Below are 19759 nucleotides of genomic sequence, written 5' to 3' on the forward strand. Positions count from 1 at the left end.
GGCCTGTGGTTTTTCTGGGGTAGTTCCTTAATAACTTTCTTACGTATACTTATTTCTAACATGCTGTCGTCCTCATTTAACCACATACAGTGAAGAGTTTTCCAACACGCACCTACCAGAGAAAAGTCTGCTCTCACCTGTGCTGGTGGCTTCGGGGGTCTTTTGAATACTGGACTTTGTTAAGCTTCAAAGCGAGCTTCCCAGCAAGGCTCAGCTGCAGAGGGGCCCTGAGCACACGGTGCTGTACAGTCAGACTTGACCTGGCAGGATTCATGGGTGCAGGGCCAACAAGTGGGGGGCCCGCTTTGTCTGCTCTTCGGGTCAGATGAAGAATGCTCGAGAGCTGAGGTAGCTCATCACGTGACCCTCAGTCAAGGGCGCTGTCTGCCCGCCTGCTGTGCAGAACAAGCCACTTCACTGGAATATTCACTGTCATCGGAACATTTCACAAAAGGAGCAGATGTTCCGAGCAGGGTCGCCATGACAGATGTCTCATAGCCTTTTGATTTCTCTGGGTAATGGTCCATCTGAGCTAGTAACCTCAAAGAGCACTGACCTAAGAGATGCTTGGCCCGGAACCGCAGGCTTCCAGGAACCCTGACCTCCTCTGTGGCCGCCCCTGCCCACCTGGCTACTGCCTGTGCCGTCTCAGCCGCGCTGGCCGCTCACAGGCTCTTCCCCCACCAGACGCCTCCCCTCCCCGTCAGGCCAGCAAAAGTCAAAACAAATCACCCAGAGGAGCCATGAGCACAGCTTTTTTATTTTCTTTCATTTCTTTGTCACGGAATTGGAACCAGCAAAACATAACATCAAATGTCAGGCTGGTGATTTTCTGCTTCAAAAATTGGCAAATCCCACTGTGAATCTTAGCACCACTCTGCCTCCATTTCACGGGTAAAAAGCCAGGCTTGGGGGGAAAAACAAATGGCTTTTGACACGGAAATCACAGTCTTCCCACACGCTCCTCCCCCACGTCAGGCGGGCTTGTCCTGTCTTTGGTCGCACACTTCTGCCCCCCCCACCCCGCTTCCTAAACCAGCTGTTTCAAAGGTATGCAGGGTGGAGAAAACCTTCCCCAATACAGTGTGATACCCAAAAATCATAAGAAGATGGATGAATCCGACTACCAGAAAAGGCCATATTAAAAAGAAAATATCTAAAACAAAGCCAGAAGCCAAACTGGGAAAGATGCGCAATTCACATAACAGAGGAAAGGCTAGGAAGATGCCCTTCAGATCAGCGCCCCCTCCCCCCAGGAAACCCTGCCAAGCACCTGGGCTGAGGACGGTCACAGGCAGCTCAGAGACGAGGGGCCAGGCCTCACTCGTCACAGGACAAATGTGACTCAACCGCAGACCATGGCGAACACGGCGGGCCCAGACACACACCCCGCCCCCCAGGGCCAACTGGAAACCCGGCGACACGGGCCTGAGGACTCTTTGCCTCAAGTGATCGTTTGGCCGCAGCACAGTGGGGGCAGGTCCAGGTGGAAGGGAATTCGGAGGCAGGGCAGCTGAGTCTGGGACAGGGTGCCTGAGAAGAGGGGGCTGCCCGGGTCCCCTTGGGTCTCTGCTTCAACACCACCCTGCTCACGTGTGGTGAAACCCCACAAGGCTCACACAAGCACTTCTGAGGACAGGACAATTCCCAGACCAGAGGTCACCCGAGGCCCCTCCGGCCAGCCCAGCACGGGGAGACTTCACGAACATACAGGTGCTCCCCAGGGATGCCAGGTGGGCCGGCCTCAGAAAGCAGAGCACACTGTCCCTCTAAAGGCTGCTCCAACCTGCCCCCGTGAGCTCCAGAACAGACCCCAGAAGGATCGACTTCATCCCCAGGAGCTTAACAGCCTGCCCGGAGGAGCGAAACGTTCTCTAAAGGAAGGTAATAGAGCTGAGCGCTCAACCGTGACAGTGTCACCATATCAGGCACCCAACAGAAAACCTCCTGACACACAGCAGGAAAAGAGGTGCATAAGCAGAAGGTAGACCAGTCAGCAGAAACAGGCCAGAAACGACGGGGAAGGTGGAGTCGACGTAAGAGAAAACCACCATTTTAAGTATGCGCCGTGTGCTCAAGGACAGTTTTTAATGAGTATGATGAGAAAAATGAAAGCTACTTTTAAAAGAACAAAATTGAAATTACAGAGATGAAAAATACAATGTCTGGTTCAGAAAATACTCAGCCTTGGAATGACAGCAGCTTACACACCACAGAAGAAAAGATCAGGGAACGTGAAGATGAGAAATAGAATCCATCCATGGAATTCCCCGGTGGCACAGTGGTTAAGAATCCGCCTGCCAGTGCAGGGGACACAGGTTCGAGCCCTGGTCCGGGAAGATCCCGCATGTGACGGAGCAACTAAGCCTGTGCGCCACAACTACTGAGCCTGCGCTCTAGAGCCCGTGCGCCACAACTACTGAGCCTGCGCTCTAGAGCCCGTGCGCCACAACTACTGAGCCTGCGCTCTAGAGCCCGTGCACCACAACTACTGAGCCCACGAGTCACAACTACTGAAGCCCGCGTGCGCCTAGAGCCCGTGCTCCGCAACAGAGAAGCCACCCCAATGAGAAGCCCGTGCACTGCAATGAAGAGTAGCCCCTGCTCACCGCCACTAGAGAAAGCCCGTGCGCAGCAACGAAGACCCAACGCAGCCAAGAATAAATTTTAAAAAAAGAATCTATCCACAATGAAGCAGAAGCAGAAAAAGGCCCGAAGAGAAACTGCTGAGACTGGTTGACCCTAGTGCCCGCAGCACACAGCGTGAAATCCAAGTACTGAAGTCTGCAGGAGGCAGAGAGAGAAGGGGGAAGGAAACAGATATTTGAAGAAATAATACTTGGAAACTCCCAAATTTGATAAAGACGATAAATCCACAGATTTAAGAAACTCAGCAAATGCTGAACAGGACAAACACACACATGCCCCCAAAGCACATCATGATCAAATTACAGACGACCAGTGATGAGGAGGAAGCTTTTTAAAAGCCAGGAAAAGAAGACACATTACGTACAGTGGGGAAAAGAAGGTGTATCGGTCAAGAGATGGAAGTCACAGACAATTTAAGGAGGAAAACGCTAATATAAAGAATTGTTAAACAGGAACAGAGGGCTGCTGAGTAAAGCGTGAAGAACTTTAAAGAGCAAAGGAATCTGAGGTCTGGGAGTAGCCGGCACCTCCAGGACTCATGCAGAGGGAACAAGCCAGGAGAAGCGTGGCATCTGTGGACCTCGGGGAGATGGCAGCATCCCACTGGGGGTTTGGGGTGGGGACTGGACCTTGTCTGAGGGGGTGCGGCTGTGATGTGCCAGCTGGTGGCGCTGGCGAGCAGAAAGCCTCCTGCCAGGGTTCCAGCAACTCACTGGGGCACCAGGAGACACACTCCCTGGGAGCTGGACGTGGTACCGGGGCACGTGCCAGGACGCCTCCTGCTGGGGTGCCACAGAGCACCCCGTGCTGCTGGCCGGCATATCACAGCCCACGAAGAAAGGACCCTGGGCCCTGGAGCAGCAGCCCCGTCCTCCTGCAGTGCCCCCCCCAGCCCAGCCCAGTGCCCTCCACTGACCATGCCTGCCACTGTGCCAACCCGCAAAGGCAAAGGCAGAGGGCCCAGCTGCAGGGCACAGAGCTGGGCACGGACTTGTGCATAGACACTGAGGCCACCAGCACAGAGGAAAACAGACACTGGGGAGACTAGGGCGGCCCCGAGACAGAGCAGGAACATCTCCAAAGAAACGAAAATTAAAGAACTACATCCAGTGAAAATATCCTTCCACAATGAAGGCCACAGCGGCAATTCAACAGAGGACAGACAGCCTTTCCAACAAGTGGCACCAGGGCAGGCAGACGTCCACAGTCAAAGAACAGAACCTCACATCTTACATACAAATTAACTCATGATGGATCACAGACTTAAATGTAAAACGGGAAACATGAGACATCCAGAAGTATCACAGGAGGAAATCCTGAGAGGCTAGGGCTAGGAAAAGGGTTCTCGACACCAAAGGCACCATCCGTCAAAGGAAAAAACTGATGAACTGGAGCCCATCAACATCACACGTGTTTGCTTTGCAAAAGAGCCCGTGTTCAAAGGATGAAAAAAGGAATTGCGCCCTGGGAGAAGACGTCTGCAAACCATATCTGGCAAAGGACTTGAATAAAGAACTCTCAAAACTCACTTAAGATAAAACAGTGATGACACCAAATGCTGGTGAGGATGCAGAGAAACTGGGTCAACGTGTATCACCCAGAGGAATGTAAGATGACACACCCACTCTGGAAAACGGTACGGGGCTTCCTTACAAAACTGCACGTGTGCTTCACACAACCCGAATTGCTTAGAGCGAGCCCCCGGACGTTTTCCCCACCACAGCCAAGGCTGTGGCTGGACCAGCCTGTCTGGTTCTTACGGTTGCAGGACGCGCTTCAGCAAAAGCCATCAGGGAACTTTGAGAAATGAGGTTGATTACTCAGTCCTAGAGGGCACAGCACGCCCGAGGGCCTCACAGCGAGGCCCGTGCAAACTCATGAGCCTGTGGCACTGCCTCTACTGGGGTCGACGCTGGGGTGCCTAGGGCTTCAAGGGTTCACTGTTTATTGGCTACTTTGAGGCTTAAGAGTGGGAATTAGGTTGTGGGAAGGGCAAAGCAAGGTCATTCACGCAGTCTGTTTATCTAGGCTACCAGGGCTTTCTGAAAGAGGAACCTTATGTACAGTAGACACCATATTTCTGACAATTAAGACTAAAAATAGAATGTAAAATAGCTCATGAATAACTTTTATATAGATTGTATGCTAAAACACTATTTTTGCTGTATTTGGTTAAACAGACTATTCTCAAAATTTTATCTTTTTCAAACTTTTCAAAGTGACTACTGAACACTTTAAATTACATATGTGGCTGAGCTGAATTCCCACTGAAATCCAAAATTTGGAGGATAAGAAGAGATTGTCTACAAAAAACAAAAAGAAACCACTTTAAATATAAACACATACATAGCTTAGAAGGGATGAAAAAAGGAATTCCATGCTAACACTAACTTTTTACTTGGAGTGGCTGCATTCACAGGATAACCTACACTTCAGGACAAAGAACAGGACTAGGGACAGAGCGATATTTCAGAATGGTAAGGCATCGTTCATCAAGATGACACACTACTCCTACGTGTGTACGCACCTGATATCAGAATCAAAAACCACTAGAACAATGGAAAGTTAGTTCCACAATTAGACATTTAACTACTGCTTTCAGTACGTAAGAGAGGTACACAGAAACCAGGAGGATGGCTGTGCTCCTGAAACTGATAACAACCAACAGCATCACCAACTTGACCTGATGGACATTTACAGAACACTCCTCCAGCCAGCAACGATGGGACATGTTCTCTTCAAGGGCACATGAAACCACCACCATATTGGAGCATAAAACAAGGCTCAATAAATCTAAAAGGAAAGGAATCAAAGTATATCGAGACCACAATGGAATCAAAACCAGAAATCAATTTTAAAAATCTGAAGAAAACACATCCAACGTTTGGGAATTTAACCACACTTCCAAACAGCCCATGCAGCAAAGAAATCACAATGGAAATTAGAAAGAAAAATGCATGGCAACACGTACAGAACTCAAATCAGTGCTGCAGGAAACAAATCCACAGCATTCTCTCCACATTTACACAAGAAAGCTCTCCCAAGACAGGAGGCCTCAGCTCCCTGCCACGGTGATCTATTGGCAGGCCTGAATGTCCCCACGACCGTGTGCCGGCTTCCCCCGGAGCGGTGATCCACGCTTTGTTAAGGCGCCTTTGCTGAGAACAGGGTCAAGGTTAAGCCTCGACACGAAGTGGGCTGCTTCACTGGCCCACACACAGCGGCCCATAACTCCAAGTCTGCCCCTTTGCAAAGTTAAACCTCAAAGGCTGAGCAAGAGAATGTACCGGTAGGGGTTGAAATGAACGAGGGTGGGCGGCGCTGTCCAAGTGCCTTCGGGCCAGCAAGGGCCCTCCCGAGAGAAACGCTTACGCGTGTTCCAGGACAGCGACCAGCTCGCTCCCCGCAGCCCAGAAGTGGGAACTACTCAAATGCCCACGTGACAGCGGGGTGAGCGCGCTGTGGTGTTTTCACACGAGGGAGCAGTGAGAGTGACCACCACAGCCGTACACAACAGCATGAGAGGCAGCGAACCAGCGCGTTGGGTCGGCCTGGCCTGGGGGTAGGGGTGGGGGGTCGGCGGTAACTGCCAGGAGGGAACCTGGGGACCACTCTGCTGTTGCTGAGCGTCCCGGCTCTGGCTGGGACTGTTACCCATTCCGGGCACACTTGCCAGCCGTACACTAGGATGAAAACGAAGGAACAAAACCACTTCGAATTCACAACTGTGGTGACCAGGTTTGTAAAAAGTCAGTAAATGAGCCGGAACAAAGCCCAAGGAATCTCCCCAAACGCAAAACACACGGACACTGAGAAAGGACGGAAAATGGAGATGAGTAAAGGGGTAAGAAAGCCAGCTCAACTCCTCCGCCCCCGCGGCTCAACAGACGAACCCAAAGAAGCCGCTCTTCTCTCAGAGGACGATGGACCGGCCTTCTCAAGGCAAAGCCACGGAGGGAAGCAGGGACGCTGCTGCTACGGGTGAAGACATAAGACCAAAACCCAGGAAATCCAACAGCTGGCTCCTCGCGGGTCTGCGTTCCGCCAACCACGGGAGAAACTTCGGGACAACCGGGGGCACATGAGCAGGAACGGCTCCTAAGTCAGGCTTCCAGCGAGAATTCAGCTCACACTCACCTGAGATTCGTTAAGGTCCTTTGACGGAGACGCTAGTTCCAGAGACGCGGACGGGGTTTCGGGACCAAGAAGCAGCCACGTCTGCCCCTGGGGCTGGGTGGAGCCAGGGCCCCCAGGAGGCGACAGTCCCAGAGGGAGGCAGCCCACGGGAACGGGCACCTGGGAACGGGCACCGCAGCAGAAGAGAAGGCCGCTGCCTCCCTCCCCCCTCCCACACACCTGCTGCCGGGCCTCTAGCGGCCGAAGCCCCGGGAACGGAGGCACGGATCACCAAGTGGGGCGGGGCTGTGTGGGAGAAGCAGCAGACCAGACCACAGTCACAGTCAGCCCGTCAGTATAGCCTGGTCTCTGACACGTGCGTGTGTAGCTTCGATCAGAACGCAAGTAACTTTAAAGCAACCCCCGGAAAGGCGGGAGATGTTCATGGCCCCTCTCACCTGTGCTCTGCTCTCCCGGACAGGCTGCCTGGCACTGCCGCTGTCGTTAAGTCTGAGCCTCCCCATCAGGTGCGAGAGGCCAGCCTCACACACCCCTGAGCGCCACCCCTGCCGCCCGGAGCTGGGACACCAGGGTTCCAGAGGCTGCTCCCCTAGCTGCCCTCAGGGACCACGTGGAGCGCGGTGAAACCAGTTCCTCTAAAACACTGCACAGACTTGAGAGAGCGCGCGGTAGGGACTGGCAAGGCTCTCTGTAGAGGACCAGAAAATCAAGGCTGTAGACTGGGCAGGTCATCCGGTCTCCGAGGCAACCACCCCCCTCTGCGGCTGCAGCCCCAAAGCCGACGTCGACCACCCCAATCAAGCAGGCGTGGGCGTGTCCGGTAAAATTTTAGTGATGGACACTCATCTCGAAATCTTTTGCTTTTGACTTTTTTCAACTCTTTAAAAATGTAAAAACTACGCTTAGCTCACAGACCACACAAAACTGGTCAACAGGCAGCATGTGGCCTGCGAGCCCGTTTGCTGACCCCTATCTTAGACAAAGACACCAAAAAGAACAAACCTAAATTGCTCCTAAAACCAAGAACTCAGAGCAGACTATTATCAAAAACCCTTCCTGGGCCCGATGCAGTGCTCACGAGGTCAGGCTCCCCCTCCAGAACCATGGCCAGGGCACCCCACTCTGCCCTGGGGACCCCATTCCATCCCAGGCACACCCCCTCTGCTCTCCTTTGCCCGAGACAGCCCCCAGTCTGGGGAGGTCCTGATGTCCCTTGTGGGAAGTTACCCCGGGCGGTTCACAAACAGCACTGTTTTCAGATCAATGTTTAAAGTAAAATAAGGCACTTAGGAAAAGTTTGAAGCCTTGCAGCTTCTGATACACAAAATGATTTGTGTCCAAGTACCCTGTGAAACCCCAAACCAAAGAAATGTTTTTCTTCAAATCAAAAGGCAAATGTTTCGGTCGGAAACAGCGCACTCATCACAAATGGTTCCACTCAATATATTCTGAGATTAGCTCCAGGTGCTGCTGCTAAAATTTCTAGAAGCTGCAAAAAAGCTCATCTTTATTGATCAGTAATTAGAATTCAGCCGACCCTCCTGCTCTGCAGCACGTGCACAGAGTGCAAACCGAAATCAAACATACACATCACCACCCGTCACTTCCCTGCGGAGTAAGCGTGCAGCCGGGCTTCTCTGTCCGCACGCGTCGCGGACAAGCTCCCGTCTCCACCAGCGCCGCTGAGGAGCTCTCCGCACCCCGAGGGGCCTGAGCACCGGAGCCAGCGCTGCCCAGGGAACCGAGGACTTAACTCCCCTCAGGTTTACGGCCCCCGCGGCGCGCAGCCGCCTGCTGGACAGCGTAGTGGACCATCCAGGAGGGCGAGGGGACTGGAGAAAAGCGCAGGTGTGCACCGCACTGCTGGAAAGACATCCGTCCGCGTCCAGGCTCCCCTAGAGGAAGCCGCGTGGACGAGCAGGAAAGGACAGCGCCACAGCTGCAGGGTGACGTGCCCTCCAGTGTGAAGGGAAGGGGCTTGGAGGCACTCACTGCTCAGGCATAGCGGCTCACACGCTGCATGGCCTCCCTCCAGCCAGAGGGCTCTGCTCAGCAACAGAATGTTCTAGAGCCCAGGGTCCCGCGTCCAGCTACCTGGCACGGCCCCAGGTGTCCGCTGAGTCGGGATGGACCTCGCCGCCCCCCAGCCCGAGTCGGGAATGAGGTCCCCCCTTTGCCTGCGTCAGGACGCTGCGAGCAGGAGGGGCGAGCACAGCGTCCCGCTGCCCCGAGGCGCCGAGCACCCCCAAGGAGCACTCCAAGCCGAGCTAGGACGAGCAGCTCCGTGGTGCGTGCCCCGCCTTCATCTTCTTGGTCTGCCCGTTGGACCCACGCGGTGGCCCCCTGCGTCGCTTCTTCTCCAGCTGCTGCTGCAGCCGTTCCTCCTTCTTCTTCAGGTAAGTGGTCATGTTGTCGCAGGTGGCCTTGTAGAGGCTGCTGAAGCCACTGTCCGTGCCAGCAGAGCCTGTGCGGAACAAGAATGGGTGCCAGTGTGCCACAGGAGCGCAGGGGCTCTGCTTCTAGCGGGGGACGTGGTGGGCCGGAGGGACCCTCCTGCGACAGTGACCACCCGGCTCTCCGTGGACCTGTGGCGCCTCCTCTGGCATGGCCCCAAGGATGCCCACCTCCTGGTGGCCACACCTGGCTGGACCGAGGACTCGCTTCTAACAGGACATGCGGGGCCCGGAGGTCCCCGGGAGGCCAGGTGCAGAGGCTGTGGCTGCGTCCCGTCGGCACCGCGCCCCTGCTCCTCTGCACTGGGGACTGGGGTGTCCTCCAGCCAACAGCCAGCGGGGACCTGAAATCTGCCAACCACCGAGCGGCCGGATGCAGACCCCTCAGGGCCCACAGAAACAGTGGGACGTGCGGGCCGCTCTAGCGTCTATACACACCGAAGCTGCGTTTGTGTCCCCAGAGCTCGGAGGACCTAGGCCTCCATCTGGACGGTGGCTTGTCTTCCCAAGAAGTCTTCTGAGCAATCATTTCTTTATTCGAGTAAAGGCACCTGAGTTCCAGGGCTGAGTTAAAAGCACCCCCAGACACAGCCAGAAGCTGCGTCCCAAGAGCCTGCCTTCTGCCAACACAAACGGAGGGGCTCTCGGCGCCTCAATCTCCGCTAAGGGAACCAACCAGGCCCCGGCTCACAGCAGCTCTGCTGTCCCGACGCGGACGCAGACACACACACCACACCCACCACAGGCCCTGCACCCTCACCCACAGAACAGCTTCCTGCTGCGTTCCGCGCTCTGGAACCAGCGTCCGCCCGCGCCCACGGCTGAACATGACCCTGCAAAGCAGGCCAGGGCGGGTCCTCACCTTCCAACATGGCCCAGTTCTCGCGAAGGTGAGCACAGACCCTCTTCGACACAGCACTTTCAGGAAGAGACTGAGAAGACGAACGGAAAACCTTTATTGGAAAGAGGCCGGTGGACAGTGGTGACCCCTGTACTCACAGGAGGCGGAAAGGCCGCTCTCCCCGGTTCATCAGGCATGGCAGCGACCGCGGCTCGCCACGCAGGACTCCGCCCAAGGTGTCTGGAACCTGGCAGGTGCCAGCTGGCGGCACCACTCACTGCTAGTTTTCAGATAAAGACCCCCGAGCGAGCTGCCGGGCGCTCTGAGCACTCGTCAAGGCCGTGCAAGTTTGCAAAGGGCTCTGCGGGTGTCACCTGCTTCTCCCCATGGCACCTTAGACACAGGACAGGCGGGAGGTGACATCCCTGCTTTACACACGGCTCACCCAGGCCACCTGCAAGGAGGGGCCCCCACTGTCCAGCGGGACCACTGCCCCAGCGCAAGGCTGCGCCGAGGCTGCAAATGTTAAGGGCTCACCAACTGTGGGCTTTTCTCCTAAAAAGACGTGTCAGCAGAACAATCACAGGAAATACATACCAATGACAGCAATTCACCCCCGACACACCCGTGCAGGCACCGTGACACTGAAGAACCCGGCCAGGCACCCAGCTCCCTGCACCCACGCCGCAAGCCCTGTGGCCGCTGTCCCCCAAGGACACAGCCGCTGGCACGGGCGTAGTCGACGGAAACAGCGGGGCCGCCCATCTCACCTGCCACTGGCCGCCCACAGGCCTGCAGAGCACGAGGGGGGCCTCCCGGCAGTCCTGCAGGACCCACAGCCCCCGGGCCTCCTCGAAGGCGGCGTCCCACACTCTGTGCTGGAAAGTCAGCTGCTGCTGGTAGACCAGCTGCCGCCGGGGGACATCCAGCTGGAAGAGGCAGACCACGGGCAGCCTTCCCAGGGAGAGAGGGGACGATCACGACAGCGCCCACGGGGGCACTCAGCCCCGGGCCAGCCCCGCCAACACCTCAGCGGCAACCTCGGGACGCCCTGAGCCCGGAGCCCCCAGCCAAGCCACTCCCGCTTCCCCGACCCCGGGAACCGTGAGCTAACGAACGCTCCAGTCCCGAAGTCCGGGGACAGCTTACTAGGCAGCAAAGTCGAAGCCGTGCAGATGAGACAGCCGCCCTGCCCGCCAAGCAGCGGACGGGACCCCGGGCCGCGCTCAGCCCTCCCCAGCAGGCTTTTTACCCTCTAATCCTGCGTCCTCATTTCCAACATGAGCTCAGCCGCCCACCCCAGGCCTGCTGTCAGGACAAGTGACAATGTGGGAGGCCCCCAAACGCCCCCCCCCCGGCACGCAGACAAGGCCCAGGAGGGAACGCTGAGTGGCCCGTGCCCCCCACACCCGCCTCGTCAGCACCGCCAGCCCCCCACGGGTCTCTCATGCCCAGCTGGGACTGACTGAGGTGGACTCTACCACAGCCGACCCTTCGTTGGGATTCTAGCTGCACAAAAGACCAGCCGGGGGCCACTGCTCCCTTCACCCTAGCGGATTAGGGTGCAGCGCACAGAAAGGGAGCCGCCCGGCCCGCAGCAGCAGGGCTCGTAGAGCGAAGTTCACTGCAGGCAGACGCCGCGCCAGCGTCGCCGTCCAGGCCTCCCGAACGGGCCGCGTGGGCTCACCCGTCAAACAGGAGCGCCACGCAGTCCTCCTGGCGCCAGTAAGTGATCCTGGACGCAGCGAACCTCTGAAAGGAAAAGCAGCGGCTTCAGGGGTGTCAGCCCGGCAGGACCTGACGCCGGGCTGCTCTGCTCCAACTGCGAGCATCGCTGCAGGACAGACGGTCCCCACGTGTGGTCCATGACAGGCAAAGAGAAGACACTGCAGGACTCTCTGCACACCAGTGAGGGCACAGCTCACAGGGAATTCCGACACACGGGGCAGACGGCAGAGGCCGCTCCGTGGCTCTGGCCCTCCCTCCGGAGCTGTGCCACATCTCCAAGGCCAATGGAATTGCTCAAAAAGGAGGGAGGACAGAGCACACGGGGAGGAAAGGAAGGCGTGCACGTGAGCGTCCACACGCTCCGGCAGAGGAAGCAGCCTGGGCTGGGAGCCAGCAGAGGCGCAGGGGTCACGGCAGGCCCGCGCACAGCTCTTGGGGGCTGCCCTGGCCGCTGCTCCCCTCTACGCTTTCTCCTCGCCGTCCAGGAGCGTCAGGGGTGAGCAGAGCGCAGATGGGAAGAAGGCAGAACGAGCAGGCCTCTCTCTGCCGCAGCTCTAACGGGGGCACCGTGGCTGCAGAAACCCAAGGCGGAGGCGCGCACGGGGGCAGCCAGGGCAGCTGGAGGCCACTGACCCAGAGGGCCCTGAAGCCACTGGGCTGGGTGGCCGCGGCCCTGGGGTCCTGGGGCTCTGACCCACGTCAGGCCTACCTGCCCACGTGCTACAGAGAGGTCTCGGGGTGGACGAGAGAACCGAGAAGCCAAGGACGAGGGAGGAGAGCCCTTCAGTTCAGGCCCAGGTCTCGTTAGACACACAGCAAAGCCCCGTGCCACGGGCTGCCACCCTGCGCATCATGACCCCAGCCCCCAGGCCAGCTCTGTAGGCCCTGGAAACGCGTGAGCAGACCCTCCCTCCCCACCAGGCCCAGCTGGGCCTCTGGAAGCTGCCAGAACCGTCCACGTGTGATCAGCTGGACCCCAGCCAAACAGGGCACCCGCCCGGGAGCATCAGAGCGAAGAACCCCGAGAGCCTGAAAGGCAGCCCACACCTTCTCCCCTGCAGATCCCCTGACAGCTGAAGGCTCAGGTGACCTGACCTGGGGATGCACTGGCCAGTGCGCCATCCTGGGGGCATGAGGCTGACCCACGATGGACAGAGGTAGGGAATCCTGGGCATGCTCAGCTCCCCGCCAGGCACCACTATTTTTTCCATTTCCAAGCAGGATTAGAGGCCTTTCTGTAAATTAGTGGTTTGAATGCAAACATGGTAAGATATAAATTTTTTCCCATTTACATGACTAGGTGCCTTCAGAATTTGAAATACATGATTCCTCTCAAGCTGGAAGAAGTTTACATGGACAGGAAAAACACTTTTCCAACGTAAAACGAATTTTTTCCACAGGATCCATGACTGGAGAGACACTCTATAAACCAGAGACAAACGTGAGGTTACCTTGTTGCTCCAGGGCTCCGTTGGCTCCTGTAGGCTGGGCAGGTGACAACAATGCAACTCGCGGCCGCTTCTGTACTGCCAGAGTCTCAGGGTGCGGTCCTGCACACACCAAGGACGGGTCAGCACCCAATGAGGCATCCAGGCTTCACCGGGTAGTGGGAATAACTCAGCTATGTCCACTGCACCTCTCTCCCGGCTAAAGGCTCTTTGCTTAGTAACAACTGTGCAAAGAGTCGCACAAACCAATAAGTAAACATGGGTGACCCCACACGGCCAAATGGGCAAGGACACAAGACACCCTGTCACATGCCAGAGGTCAAAGACAACACCTGCTATGCTTGGGCTGGGAGTGAACACACACGCATGCACGCACGTACACACACGGACCCATCAATGAGCATGCATTCGCACAAGGAGAAACACATGGGGTTAATGAGCATGTGACACCTGTCCACACATCACTGTTTAAGAATGGGTGAAAAGAGGACATCCGTTTGTTACCCATGAGAGTGTCAACTGGCATGGCCTTGACGTGTGCTCCAAAAATAACATAAATGCAAAAAAAGGAGGGTTTATCAGGAACAAGACAAAGATGCCCACTTTGGCCACTTTTATTCAACACAGTAATGGCAGTCTTAGCCACAGCAATCAGACAAGAAAAAGAAAAGGAATCCAAATTGGAAAAGTAAAACTGTTACTGTTTACAGATGATGTGATTTTATATATAGAAAAGCCTCCACCAAAAGACTACTAGAAATAATAAATGAATAGAATAAAGTTGCAGGGTACACAATCAATGTAGAAAAATCTGTTGTGCTTCTACACACTAACAACAGACTAAAAGAAAGAAAAATTAAGAAAGCAACCCCACTTACAATTTACTTAGGAATAAATTTAACCAAGGAGATGAAAGACCTGTACTCAGAAAAGTATAAGACATTGTAGATAGAAACTGAAAACACAAACAAATGGAAAGATATTCCTGCTCATGGATTAGAAGAATTAACATTGTTAAAATGTACATTATTAACTAAAACAATTGAAGACTCACTCCAATCACTATCAAAATCACAACATGTTTCAAACATAAGACAAAAAAATCCTAAAATTTATATGAAACCACAAAAGACCCAGAATAGCCAAAGCAATCTTGAGAAAGAATAACAAAGCTAGAGTGTGTCACGCTCCCTGATTTCAAACTATACTGCAAAACTACAATAATCAAAATGGCATGGTATTGACAGAAAAACACACACACAGATCAATGGAACAGAATTGAGAGCCCAGAAATAAACCCATGCACTTATGGACAATTTACAACAAAGGAGTAAAGAACATACAACAGAGAAAGGGCAGTCTCTTCAATAAATGGTGTGGGGTAAACTGAACAGCCATATACAAAAAAATAAAACTGGTCCACAATCTCAAACCATACACAAAAATGAACTTGAAATGGATTAAAGACTTACACGTAAGACCTGAAACCATAAGACTCCTAGAAGAAAACACAGGCAGTACACTCTTTGACATTGATCTTAGCAATATCTTTCTGAATATATCTCCTCAGGCAAAGGAAATAAAAGCAAAAATAAACAAATGGAACTATTTCAATCTAAAAAGCTTCTACACAGCAAGAGAAACGATCAACAAAAGGACAACCAACCGAATAGAAGATATTTCCAAATCATATATCTGATAAGTGGTTAATAACCAAAACAGATAAGGAACTCCTACAACGCGACAACAAAAAACCTTTAAAAATGGGCAGAGAAGGGGCTTCCCTGGTGGCGCAGTGGTTGAGAATCTGCCTGCCAATGCAGGGGACACGGGTTCGAGCCCTGGTCTGGGAAGATCCCACATGCCGCGGAGCAACTGGGCCCGTGAGCCACAACTACTGAGCCTGCACGTCTGGAGCCTGTGCTCCACAGCAAGAGAGGTCGCGACAGTGAGAGGCCCACGCACCACGATGAAGAGTGGCCCCCGCTTGTCACAACTAGAGAAAGCCCTCGCACAGAAACGAAGACCCAACACAGCCCAAAATAAATAAATAAATAAATTTATTTATTTAAAAAAAAAATGGGCAGAGACTATGAATAGACATTTTTCTAAAGACATACAGATGGGCAACACGCACATGAAAAGATGCCCAACATCACTAATCACCAGGGAAATGCAAATCAAAACCACAATGAGATATCACCTCACATCTGCCAGAATGACTACTACCAAAAAGACAACAAATGACAAATGTTGGCAAGGATGTAGAGAAAAGGGAACCCCCGTGCACTGTTGGTGGGAATGTAAACTGGTGCAGCCACCGTGGAAAACAGTATGGAGGTTCCTCAAAAAATTAAAAATAGGGCTTCCCTGGGGGCGCAGTGGTTGAGAGTCCGCCTGCCGATGCAGGGGACACGGGTTCGTGCCCCGGTCCAGGAAGATCCCACATGCCGTGGAGCGGCTGGGCCCGTGAGCCATGGCCGCTGAGCCTGCGCATCCGGAGCCTGTGCTCCACAATGGGAGAGGCCACAACAGAGAGAGGCCCGCGTACCGAAAAAAGAAAAAAAATTAAAAATAGAGCTACCATATGATCCAACAATTCCACCCCTGAGAAGAAAACAAAAAACACTAATTTGAAAAGATATACGCACCCTTCTGTTCACTGCCACATTATTTGCAATAGCCAAGATCTGGAAGCAACCGAAGTGCGCATCAACAGAAAAACATGGTACACACACACACACACACACACACACTACTGAGCCATAAAAAAGAAGGAAATCTCGCCATTTGCAGCAACGTGGATGGACCTGGAGGGTATTACGCTCAGTGACATAAGTCAGATGGAGAAAGACAAATACCATATGATTTCACTCATACGTGGAATATAAAAAGTAAACAAACAAAACAAAAACAAACATGCAGATACAAAGAACAGAGCAGTGGTTAGCAGAGGGGAAGGGGTGGGGGGAGGGCAAGATGAGTGAAGCGAGTCAACTGCACTGTATTGTGACGCATGGTGACTAAACTTTCGGTGGTGAGCACACTGTAATGTATAAAGAAGTCAAAATGCAACGTTGTCCACGTGAAACGTACACGTTATAAACCAACATTACCTCGGTAATACAAAAAAGAGGAGAGGGTTATATTAAGGAACGTTTGTTACAACGCTCATTAAGACGGCAGGAAACAGAACCACACATCTAAGGAGAAGGACCAGACAATGAGTGAAACGAAGCAGGGTCCACGCCAGCATCCGCCTCAGAAAAACCCCTCCTGTGAGTGGGATCCCTTTACTAAAACCAGACGTGCACAGGCCACACCCACCTGCGGAGCAAATACGGAGTCTGAGGAGAAGAACCTCCGTGTGACTTAAATGACCGAGAGAGAAAGAGGAAAATTAACTTCCCCCAAATGGTTAAGGCAGGAAGCTCCGGGTGCTGGGACGTGAGTATGAATGCCTTGCCGTCAATATGGCTGACAAACAGGGAGACGAACGCACGTCTACAGGTGTCCCCACTCGCCCCTAGTCCCCCCAGGCGACAAGGGGTGTTTTAGAGCAGAGCCCTACAGGACAAAGCCAATCACGGGTAGATGCAGACAGAACCCAGATGCTGGGGACAGATGATGGGAACAAGAGGCCTTGGTCTCGGGGACGCTGGGACACATGTAGAGAAGAGACACGGGGCCCCTCCCCACAAAGGGTGAAGACAGGACACCGAACCCCACCCCCATGAGAAAAGGAGGACTGACTGACCCAGGAGGGCTCCCACAGGGATGCAGCCGGGTGCCCGAGTCTGACACCCAGGCTCGCAAACCCAGCCCCAATGCCATAAGCGGACGGACCACCAGACATCGAGGAAAACCTCCAGCTGGAAAGGTGTGTGACACACAGGGAGGAAAGGAAACACACACGGGAAAATCCCTAAAAAAAAAACACACGCCACAGCACCGCAAGGAGTCCAAAGTCTCCATTCAGGATGCAAGGATGGGGGCTATGAAGAGAGAACGTCCCGAGGACGAGAAAGAGCCTCTTGGAAAGCAGAAACCACAGCGGAAATGAACACGCCCACAGAAGGCTGGAAAATAAAGTTGAGAAAATCTCCCCCAAAGCAGAACAGGGAGCAGGCACATGGGAGAAAACCTATGAAAGGGAAGGATCAAGAGTCAGCGGGTCAAACATCCAACTGCACAAATCCCAGGAAGAGTGAGGCGCGGACGGCTCCAGAGGGAGGGAGCCTAAGGAAACTCCCAGGTCTCTGGACCTGAAGACTCAGAACGGACAGAGCCACTGACTGTGCAGCTAATTTCAGGGCCCCCATGACACCCCCGCCCTGCTCCATCATTCTTCAGAGCACGGGGTGAGAAGGCCCCCAAAACATGGCCAGAGAGAAGGGCGATCAGAGCCCACATGAAGGACCCAGACTCAATGGCCGCAGACTTCTCACAAGAAAAAGCAGGCAGGAAACCAAGCAAACTAAAAACCAGAGAAAATGCTGGAGCAAGGCTTGACAATCTGCAGGGAAACACCTGATTGAGCATCATACACCTGCCTGATAACCGAGTGCTGGGGGCGGGAGAAGGGCACCTCCTGAAAGGCAGGCTCCTTCCTAACCACCCTCCCTCACCTTCAGAAAGCTGGCCCGTGACATGTACCCCAAACAAGGTCGGGGGGCACGTTCTGGAGACAAGGAGCCCACCAGCAAAGAGGGAGGGGACGCAGGCAGGACACTGCTGATGCCCACGCAGATGGCAGCAGCTGACACGAAGAAACTGCTCGTGCTTGTTTCTTGATGACTCGCGTTGTTTGGAAACACCGGCCACCAAGAGGACACAGCTGAAGGCTCCCAGGGCCTGCCTTGGAGGCCATGGCGGGTGGAGTGCTAGTTTCCACTCTAAGCCTTACAGCAGCATCTGACTCTTTAAATAAACATATAATCTGCACTTCACAGCGTGCAGGGCACGCAGCATACCACGCCTGGGCCGGGTGGCCCGTGAGGAGGTAGGAAGGCAATGGGATGGGGCACCAGGACGGCCAGCGCCAGCCCTACTGCAGTTCTGTAAAAAGGAGTAGAAGCAAAACGCTGGACTTGACAAAGCTAAGTGGTAAGACCAAAGGTGGTCACTACGCTTTTCTGTGTGGCTATTTTTTTTTATTGTAAAAGAGGCTTACAGCAAAATTCACAGAAACTGGCTATCTCTGGGAACTCCAGCACATTTATTTTCTTCTCTTTACTTTCACAAGTCACTTTCAAGAGAAGGGAAAAGTAAAAACCTGTGAGAAACCACACTTGGTGAAGGAAATGGGACGTGGCCACCGCCTGGAAGGCCTGCCTGTCAGGAGTCCATGAGGCCCCCAGCCCACCCCAGGCCCCTGAGTTGCATAAAAAGCTAAAGGGTGGAAAGACAAAGATAAAGGGCTGTGGGCAGAGCTTCTGAAAAGAAAAGAAGAATCAGAGCCAGTTAGGAACTCAAAACCTGCACTTCAGCAAAAGTACTGCCTGATGATCCTTCTGAAGAGTGTTCCTTAGAGAAAGGTGCTGCCAATCACTCAGCTGTTAAGGCTTCCGGTTCCTGGGACAGAGCTGCTGTACTTACTGATCAAACTTCCACCAAGGCCAAGTGCCTGGCCCCTCTCCACGTGCTCACACAGGGGCGGGTCAGGGACAAGGGCTGAGAGCGGCAGGACCGGAGGGAACCAGGTCCCTCTGGGATTCGGAAAGGGCCGTCTACCAACCGTTCTGACGAGGTCATGGTGCTGTAAGGACCCCTCAGACCGGAGTCCCTGCACACCGGTTCTGGCTCAGTGCGCGCGCATGCGCGCACACGCACACGCACGCACACACAGCCCTGGAGCAGCTGGCTGGCTCTACCCTGCAGACCACAAGCACCACCTAGTGGACAGCCACCCAGGAAAGGCACGTGCTGACCTCCCAACCACGCTGGGAACAGAAGACAGGCTGCTCGCTGACAGGTCCTCCCCCAGCCGAGGCTCCAGGCTGCACCCCCAGCACGGGGAGCCGGGGCGCCCGTGGGGAGCAGAGCACTTACCCCGGACGAGGACAAGAGCAGCTCAGGGTGGTCGGGCACCACGAAGATGCGGCTCACAAACCTGCAGGTGGAGAGAGGCAGCGGGTGAGCCGGGCTGCTGTGACTCTGCCCCGCCCGTGTCACCTCGGAGCCTGACCCCAGCAGAAGCCGAGAGGGCTAGCGTGACTGCGTGGGGAGCACGCCCCGTCCCTCGGGCCCAGAGGCAGTCCCCGGCCGCGCCAGCCAGGAAGGCCTCCGGGGTTCTGCCCTGCTCGGGAGCTGCCCAACCACACGCTTCAACGGGGTCTGTGACACCAGGGCGACCCGCGAGCAGGGCCGGGTGGAAGGGGGGCAGCGCCACTGACCGCAGCCAGGGTCACACCCACAGGCCTCAGCCGAGCAGCCCAGCCCCCCAGGAAGGCAGCCTCGGGGCTGCAGGCGCGCACCAGCGTCTCTAACGCGACCACCCTGGG

At 54.6% G+C, this 19759-nt stretch overlaps 1 protein-coding gene across 10 annotated transcripts in view; it reads right to left on the reverse strand.

Moving 5' to 3' along the window:
* Positions 1 to 740: 740 nt before the first annotated feature.
* Positions 741 to 19759, reverse strand: part of WDR4 (WD repeat domain 4) — a 31532-nt gene continuing 12513 nt past the window's right edge. For 4 of the 10 annotated variants that reach the window (XM_049709717.1, XM_049709713.1, XM_049709721.1 and 1 more), the window contains 5 exons: positions 19308 to 19368; positions 13260 to 13358; positions 11768 to 11832; positions 10851 to 11034; positions 9107 to 10192 (listed from right to left, as the gene is read on the reverse strand). In XM_049709717.1, coding sequence (XP_049565674.1) covers positions 9902 to 10192; positions 10851 to 11034; positions 11768 to 11832; positions 13260 to 13358; positions 19308 to 19368 — 700 coding nt within the window. In that variant the 3' untranslated portion in view covers positions 9107 to 9901. Of the gene's footprint in view, positions 10193 to 10850; positions 11035 to 11767; positions 11833 to 13259; positions 13359 to 19307; positions 19369 to 19759 lie in introns of all 10 variants that reach the window. The other 6 variants (XM_049709716.1, XM_004264593.4, XM_049709714.1 and 3 more) reach the window with 5 other exon arrangements.

The sequence above is a fragment of the Orcinus orca genome, chromosome 5 (assembly GCF_937001465.1).
Source record: "Orcinus orca chromosome 5, mOrcOrc1.1, whole genome shotgun sequence".
Classification (NCBI taxonomy): Eukaryota; Metazoa; Chordata; class Mammalia; order Artiodactyla; family Delphinidae; genus Orcinus; species Orcinus orca.